The 9,020-nt window shown below is 35.7% G+C and overlaps 1 protein-coding gene across 2 annotated transcripts; it reads right to left on the reverse strand.

Moving 5' to 3' along the window:
* Positions 1-3,443: 3,443 nt before the first annotated feature.
* LOC124389849 (barrier-to-autointegration factor-like) lies at positions 3,444-8,715 on the reverse strand. Of its 2 annotated transcripts, none has more exons than XM_046855387.1 (3): positions 8,525-8,715; positions 5,003-5,233; positions 3,444-3,794 (listed from the first exon to the last, which is right to left on the reverse strand). In XM_046855387.1, the coding sequence occupies exons 2-3, from the start codon at positions 5,126-5,128 to the stop codon at positions 3,648-3,650; spliced, it is 273 nt and encodes a 90-aa protein (XP_046711343.1). In that variant the 5' UTR covers positions 5,129-5,233; positions 8,525-8,715; the 3' UTR covers positions 3,444-3,647. The 2 variants fall into 2 exon arrangements, with proteins under 2 accessions (XP_046711343.1, XP_046711341.1); XM_046855385.1 differs by lacking the exon at positions 8,525-8,715 and adding an exon at positions 6,073-6,205.
* Between the last annotated feature and the right edge of the window lie 305 nt (positions 8,716-9,020).

Raw genomic sequence — 9,020 nt, forward strand, 5'->3', positions numbered from 1 at the left:
AGAGCCACAAATCCATCCTGATTGGTAATTTCTTCTTTTTATGCAAATGAGCTGTGAGACTGACGCCTACAACTGGCTCATGCAAATACCTCATGGCAAAAAAAAAAAATCTCTATATATTTTATTAAATCTCTCTCTCTCTCTCTCTCTCTCTCTCTCTCTCTCTCTCTCTATATATATATAAATAATAAAAAATAATCATTATATTTATAATATAATTATAATCATTTTTTATTAAATCTATGATTATTCAGACTTATTTTAAGCATTAACACTATATAAAATATTATTTTCCTTTCCTATTATTTTTACTGTATATTGGTTCTTCTTTAGAAATACTGAAATTTTAAAATCTGAAGTATGTAGTTTTCATCATCTTCAATTCAGTATGTAATATGAAATACTACTGACATCCACATTCATTCTAAATATTTTCTCTTGCTTCAGTCAGGTTGTGTAACATCCTGTTAGTTTCGCAAATTTCGGGAGTGTTGCAAAATGTAAAATTACTTTTTGAACAGTAAAAGTAATGGTGAGTTTGAGTAGATGGTAAACGTTTTGGCTATTTCACTGCATTCCAGGTCTGACGATGTTAACATCTGGGCCTGGGATACGCCTTTTAAATTTTTTTATTATTTTTGAACATTTTTATTTATATAATATCATGGTCGACGATTAACGATCCAATTGGTTAGAGAAATAAAAAACGTTGCCACTTTTCGGAAACGAAAAACTCGATTCGGCCATTCTGAAATAGACGTTCAGACGTCTGTGCTGTACACAGGGTGATCGCTTGAGCTAACTCTTGGACTAACATCAGCTCTTGTGGTGTGCATGTGAACATAGTGTTAAATGCACTAAAAGTGATTACAAATTCCTGGGAGGCAGAGAAACACAAAGTATTCAAGCGAACACGGACGTCCTGATGCATGGAAACGAATCAAAATCTATATGTACGCAATTTCTTTTTATTTCACACACACACACTTTAGGACTACTACACATGGGACAGTTCTATTGGTATTACTGGTAATTTGCGCCTCGGGAAAAAAAAAACTAGTGTTTCTGTATCTTGATTGTATTTGATATTGATTTTCTACACAATGTGATATGATATACCTCTTCTGTACTGAATGTTCAACTTGTGAAATATGAGCCGCTTTGCATTTGTACCATGATGAAGCATGCCATACTGTACTATTGGAATCCAAAGCCAAAAAAAAAGAACTCCATTCTTGCCTCGGTTTTTCTTTTTTCAAATGGGTTAAGTATAAATTTTGTGCTAATGGTTACTGTGTGGTACATTAAATTTTTTCGCTTTATTTTCTTACTTCTTCTGTAGTTGCACCAGGTCAAAATCTTCTGAAACACAAGTAAACTAATGAATTTATCATCAACAGTTTGCTGTAATGGTTCAGGACACATGACCAGTTCTGCATTTAAGCACCAGTCACTGAACAGTGCACCTCAACAATGAGAAAACTATAATGAATGGACATTCGGTGCAACCCAGCTGAGGATTGGTTTCCTTTTGAGTCTGGTTCCTCTCAAGGTTTCTTTCTTTGCCAAAGGAGTTTTTTCTTGTTATAGTCTCCACTGGCTCAACCATTAAACTTAAAATGACCCGGAAAAACTAATCAGCACTAAACGCATATATTAATTTATACATCTTTCTCTCTGCAAAGCGGCTTTCCGACAATGTCCATTGTTAAACGCTCGACAAATAAAATTCAAGCATTTATATTAGAGCAAAAATTTAATATTTTAATTTAATGTTAAGAAATATTTAATGATTGATGTATTTTGATTGATGATTGAAAGATCTAGGTTCTTTCAGTGGTGAAGATTCCAATGACCTGGATGGACCTACAAAATAGATCTGAAATAATAAACAAAAAGTTCTAAATTAATTTTTTTGTTAAAAATCAAAAAATTAATCTCCTGAAATTGATCACAATTGGTTTAATAACAAAAAACTCCTGCTCTCAGTTTTCCTGGAAGCTTCAGATGAAAGTGATGTTGCTTTAACAAGGACCCAGATCATTTCATCTTTAACAAACTTAGTTAGGCTAAAGGAAAGATGAGAAAATAAAGATGAAGAGATGTTTTCAGGAAGTCAAAGGAAGGTCATATGTTAACTGTTTATTCATTTAATCACTTTGGTGCAGTAAGACTAAGCTTGAGTTACTGTCTTCGCGTTTCAAAGCGCTGCCAGTGTTTTATATAAACCTAATGCAAACTCTTAACACTGTTCTTACAATAAAAAGTGACACGGTGCAACATGCAAATGTAGGAAGTAGGGAGAGAATTGACCTTTTAACACAAACCCAGAACAAATGTTCTACAGTAGCATAGTCTAAATTTACATCTGAATCGAATTGAAAATCTGTGCCATTAAAAAGAAAACAATCAAAAAAATCTGGGGACAAATCTGCCTGGAAGAATGAGTGTAAAGTAGTGTGGTAGGAATTCACTTCAAAACAGCAGAAAGTTATTTCACCAGTAGTAACATAGTTCAATATGTATCCAAGTTTTGCCTATATTTTTGTTAATTTTCTTCAAAAATGTATTTTGTATAAGATTGTTCTTATTGGAGCTTAATTATTAGCGTAATAAATTTAATTTATTTATTTCAAACCCATTATTACAAGGGTTGTGACTTGTGTAGACTGCACGTGTGTACAATAGAGGGCGCTGTTTACTTATAAGATGGTGGACAGCCTATGAACATCATAGAACATAAAAAACAAGTTCTAAATAAAACCAATAGGACTAGCAAAGGAGAGATGAGATGGACCTTTTATAGACCTTTTCCACCTGAAATGTGAATAGAGTTTAATTAACCAAGGTGTAAAACAAAATAAAAAAAAAAGTACAAATATAATAGAACCAAGACAATGTCTAATGGCTTCCACTACGAATCCTTAGTTGTTAACCATTACCAAACCATGGTTTCCAGTGCATAGTGTGTTTGTCATTAAATCATCATTAAACCAAAGAACCCAGTGTGGAAACTTAGTGGAATCTGGATGCTTAATTAGGTCCTACTGGTCCCAATTAGTATTCAGTAGATGCCAATGTGTAAGCAAGTTGCAAGATGCTAAATTGCCAATACTTCTAATACTTTTAAAAGGAACTGAACATTCAGCAGCATTTCTCAACCCTTAAGCATTTCCTCATTTAAGTAGTTTCCCTGTTCTAACTTGCACAGCTTCAAATATTGGATATTAAAAAAAAAAAAAAAAAAATCTCAAGCCCAAGTTGTTGTTCAACATATAAAATTACACTTTGAAACTAAACACTGCAATAAGTGAATCTCTTTATGCACTACTACTATTAATCAATTCAATGTCATCTTACTGGTCATTTGTTTTGGGGTTTCCCAGTTTGGGGAAGTAAAAATAAATCATTTATCAGTTTGAGCCACAGAAAAACTTGCAGAATTCTTTCTCCAAACTTTATTTTTTTCAGCTTAACATTTAAGTAAAGAATCACCAGTCAGTTCTTAAACACAGTATCAAATATTACAACACACCTGAAGAAAAAACTAACCACAGAACACATCATGATAGATGACATTAGTTCAAAAGTTAAAACTGTTCCCACAGAGCACAATTTTCCTGAAAATAACAGGAAGCCCACAAGCTTCAGAGAAAAGCGTCGCACCATTCGGCTAGACACTGAGTGCAGGAGGCTGCTTGCCTCGAATTGGCGCCACTGGTGTCCTTCAGCCACTCGGAGAACAGTTCACTGTCCTTCCTCAGCAAAAGGAACTGACCCAACACTATAAACGCCTGAAACACACGACAGCACAAATCATTCCCAAAAAAGTATGAGGTGTTTACAGCATGTATACAGTTCTACTGCATTTGTGAGGAACCTCAACAAAACCAACATTAGATCAACTCTTCTTTATGTAAATGAATTTGTCAAAACTTAATATCTGTCCAGCAATATTTAACCTAATATTACTAGCAAAACTAAATGAACAGATTTTGCTGTTCTAAAAATGTTTTAACTTTACCTAAATGGCTAACTGAATATCTTTTGCCAAAGATCACCCAAAATAAAAAAACTTGACAATTTCAGGGGGAATTATTATATATGTTGAGTTTATTGCTTAAACAATTTGCTTCCCCTTCTATATAAATCTAAAGCATAAACAGAACCTCTTTAAAGGTTAGAGAGGATAAAAGTCCTTTTTACTTGTCACATGTACATTACAGTACAGTGAAATTCTTTGGTTGCACTACCCCGGCGATGTTAGGAAGCAGGGCCTTCAGCATAAAGGGTTAAGGGCTTTGTTCAAAGCCAATTGTTCTTTCGGCTGCTCCCATTAGGTTGCACCACAGCGGATCATCCGTCCCCATACTACTCTGTCCTTTACATTAGCCTCTTTCAAATGAACTACCTGCATGTCTTCCTTCACCACATCCATGAACCTCCTCCCTCTTGGCGGCTCCATTCTCAGCATTCTTCTGCTGATAGACCCCATGTCCCTCCTCTGCACATGTCCAACCATCTCAATCTCACCTCCCTCACCTGGTCTCCAAAATGTCCTACATGCGTTGTCCCTCTAATAAACTAATTTCTAATCTTCAGCTCTACTACCTCCAGCTCCACCTCCTGTCTTTTACTCAATGCCACTGTCTCTAAACCATACAATATCTCAGGTCTCACCACAGTCCTATAAACTTTCCCTTTCACTCCTGCTATCACTCTTCTCCACCCACTCCACCCTGCCTGCACTCTTTTCTTCACTTCTCTAACACACTCTCCATTACTTTGCACCCCAGCATCTTAACCACTGAGCTAATACTGGACAAAAATTTAGGTTGTGCTGAAGCCTACTAGATTTTTATGCAAACTAAAGATGTCAAGTATAAATAAATCAAAAAGGAAATGCATAGAAACAGATGGATGGATGGATGAAAAGAAAAAAAAGTGTGGGCTTGAACACAGAAGTTGTCTCTAAGCCCACTTTGAGAGTCATCACACTCACTTTGTCAAATCCCTGCTCTGCCAGCTTCTTGCCTAGAACATCACCGATTCCTGACAGAGCAGTGACTGATTTATCGCCCATGGGCTCAGCCACAAAGTCCCTGTGCTTCTGAGAGGTGGTGGACATCCTGAAACTGTTCACTGCGCTCTTCTAGCTGCCGAGCTCACAAATGTGATGAAGAGGACGGGAAACCGCAAGGGAAAATCTACACTGGAAGCATTAAGGAGAGATCTGGAAGGGAAACATCACAGTACCAACAAACTAAATTTCTCTTTGGAATGAAGATCAAGAGATACATACAGGTATGTTAGCTAATGAGAAAATCCTTATATTTGCACTCAGTATTTAATCCACTGAAAAGGGGATTTACAAAGTCAGGTCAAACAAATGCTGTATCAAACACCAGTTGTGGTGTTAGGTGTTTTTTTGTTTTTTTTTGACAAGCTTGCAAATTGTTAACAGTGTTCTCCCAAGTCTAAGCGTAAATGTCATACAATAACATCTAACAATAAATAAATAAATAAATAGCAGCAGATTTTGATCAGCCCAAGAAAACTAGGATAAAATGCAGTGGGAATGAAAGGTTTTTAACATCATAATAAACTAGCATTTCATTACAACAACAACAAAAAAACCCAAAAGAAATTGCATTATTCTGGCAAGGGGATACCAAGAAACAGCAATTGGATTTATAGTTTCACTGAGCACAACTGTGGCAGGAAATACTGTATTTAAGACATTGTTTGTTGAATGTTTCTCTGGGAACCTTGTTCGCTTTCAGTGGAATCAAAATTCATGTTTCAAGACTGTTTGCAAATGGTGAGACAACCCAGAACCCCCACACACACCATGAAGAAATCCATGCATCTATATCTTATACTAAGCATATAAAAATCAAACCTGCTCCTGCTCAATACATGCTACTAAGTGGAATCCAAGCTACCTGAAAACAATGCCCTAAGCAAACACTCCCACAGCATCATACTATATATATAATTACATTTTATATACACATTATAAGTCTGAATTAATAAACAGCAAGGAATTCATCACAAGGGTTAAGTACACACCAAAGGTGGGCTTCACTGCTGTAGAAAACTGGAGGTAAATTATAAATCCCCCTTTGCACCAGTGTTTTAGTTTCAGTGACTCCTAAACAGTTTACCTACTAATTCCACGTCTCGCGCTTACCTGCACAGGTGAATCCCATTTTAAAACTCAACCAATCAGAAGAAAGAACTCTTTTATTTCATTAATGTTGAACTCTGTCAAAGTGAATCTGTTTTACTGTTTGCCCTGAAATAATGCTTTACCAATTTAAATACCTTTTAAAAATTAAAATACTTTTTATATAAAAAACATTTTGATATTTAAATATTTAAACCTTGCAAAAAAATTCAAAGGAATTTGAGCTTCAATGAAGTAAACAGGCATCGGAGGACTTTTAGAGTAAAATGGGCGGTATTGTTGTTGGAAAAATGGAACAATTTGCATGCATTTTTGCAGTTTGAGATAGATAGATAGATAGATAGATAGATAGATAGATAGATAGATAGATAGATAGATAGATAGATACTAGGAAAATTCAAATATTACAGCAGCACAAAGTATACTAAATTATACTAAGTATACTAAAAGCAATTTATATTACAGATGAAAGCTATAAGAATAGATATAGTGTACAAGTAGAAACAGATACGGTGTGTATGCAAACGATAAGGGTGTGATAGAGCGCACTGTATAGTGTTTTGGGTAAACATTGTAAAAATTGCTGATACAGCATCACGCTTGAAGTGAAATAAAGTGCACTGTAGTGCAAACATTATCAAGGTGAACACTGTAGAAAGTATAAATGCAGAAATAGCATTAGAGTGGCATTGTGTATGGTTTACACTGATTAGTGGACGGTGGACAGTAATGAAATAAATGTAATTCGTTACTGTAAGTAGCTTTTGCACGTATCTGTACTTTAATGAAGTATTTCCATTTGAGAGACTTTTACTTTAACTTTACTACATTTCAAATTTAAACAGCTTTTTACTCAACCACATTTTGTGAAATCAGTCGTTTCTTTTTATTTATGAGAGGATAAAAACGTATCTGGTGAAACACGCAGCAGGTCACCGATGAGTGTTTGATTCCCGATTGGTGTATCTACCTATCACCAACATACAGTTCAACAGCAAGAAGATCATTTTCAAAAAAATAAATGATGGAAGAAACTCATGACTCTGAATTGCCACAGCATCCGTGGTCTTATTTGTATGACTTTTTATTGTTTTTTTGAAGTAGTTGAAAAGAAGGTTTTGGGCTCATGACAATTTTAATAAATGTCAATCAGTGTTTGAGTCATTAATATCATTCTATTAATAAATCAGTGTGCTGAGAGTCACAGTCTTTTCACATAAACTGAGTTGATTAAAATAAAAACTTTGTGACAAACATGATAATAGAAAACATTATAGCCGTAATCAACCATAATAAAGTACTTTGAATAATCAAGAACATTTGAAATCAAATACTTTTGTACTTTCACACAAGTGTGTGTTTAAAGGAGCCTTTTTTACTTTTAGGGTTTGTGTACTTCATCCTTGACTGGATAATGCTAAATGATCTAACACTATGCCTGACTCAGTGCAGTGTTGTACAGGGTGATCAAAAGGTTTGGGGACCGCTGCTGTAGATTACAGAGTAAAATGAAACAACATTTCCCCAGGACCACGGTTCTGCATAAGACAACATCGATTAACAAAAAGTAGCACAAAACAGAAAACTACACAAAACTAACTTGGGCAAGTGTACATGTGCAACATTTAGGGTAAAAATTAACACAACACACAGTCTACTGTGTGTTTTCAGTCCAGTCCCTTTGTATTAAATAGTCAAATGGCTTGGGTTTCCAAATGAGGATGGGTTCCCCTTTTGAGTCTGGTTCCTCTCAAGGTTTCTTCCTCATAACATCTAAGGGAGTTTTTCCTTTCCACAGTCGCCACGGCTGCTCATCAGGGATAAATGCACACCGTTCACCTTAACTCTTAAAAAGCTGCATTGAGACAATGTCTGTTGAGAACTTGACTTGACTTGTGGAAGGAAACTGTGAAACAGTCTGGAGGTGAGGGTCTAAATGCTTCTGGGCCTTTTTAGACACCAGAAGAGTGAAGAGTGTGTGTGAGAGGTGTGTGTGAGATCAGCCTTGCAGATGCAGTGTGATATGTGTAAATAAAAATAAAAAGACGGATTGAAGAGAGGCCCAGCTAATCTTCTCAGCCATCCTCACTATCTGCTGTAGAATATTGGGATCCTAAATGGTGCAATTCCCAAACAAGGCAGAGACACATCTGCTCAAGGGCTCTCGATGGTACCTCTTTAGAACGCTGTGAGAATGTGTGGTGAGAGCTGGGACTTCTTTAGCTTTCTGAGGTATCACCAAGGAATTTGGTGTTCTTGGCAAACTCCATGAAGGAGTTGTAAATGAACAGAAGTCCAAATCAAATCAATATATATAAAGTGACCACCATTTACCTGCTAAACAGCATCAATTCTTCTAGGTACACTTGCACAGAGTTTTAGAAGGAACTCAGCAGGTAGGTTGTTCCAATCATCTTAGGAAACTAAGTACAGCTCTTCTGTGGATGTTGGCTGCCTTGAATGCTTCTGTCTTTTCATCTCTGTCTCTTTATCGCAGACAGACCGAATAATGAAGCATAAGAGCATATTCTACAGGCAGCATAATGGACAATAACCATCACCATTTGTGGCAGCGTGTGAAATTGATGATCATAATTGGTTCATTAATTGATATAAGTGGTTAATCATACACCTGACTCTGATCCTATACAATTTCCTGATTTTATGTACAAGGGTCCTAAGTGTGCAAAAGTAAAAACTGATCACACCAAATCTTGATTAGATTCGGATTTTAATTGTTTATACTTTCTGTTTCGTTGATTGATAAAAATAACTGAAGCTTTTCCACACTACAGAATTAATATAAAATATATCAACATTATAACGTATA

This window comes from Silurus meridionalis, chromosome 8 (genome assembly GCF_014805685.1).
Source record: "Silurus meridionalis isolate SWU-2019-XX chromosome 8, ASM1480568v1, whole genome shotgun sequence".
Taxonomy (NCBI): Eukaryota; Metazoa; Chordata; class Actinopteri; order Siluriformes; family Siluridae; genus Silurus; species Silurus meridionalis.

Coding starts and splice junctions, on each gene's coding strand:
- LOC124389849 (XM_046855387.1), bottom strand. CDS start 5,128: ATGTCCACCACCTCTCAGAAGCACAGGGACTTTGTGGCTGAGCCCATG. Junction 3,795..5,002: donor CAGAGCAGGGATTTGACAAA/GTGAGTGTGATG, acceptor CGTGTGTTTCAG/GCGTTTATAGTGTTGGGTCA.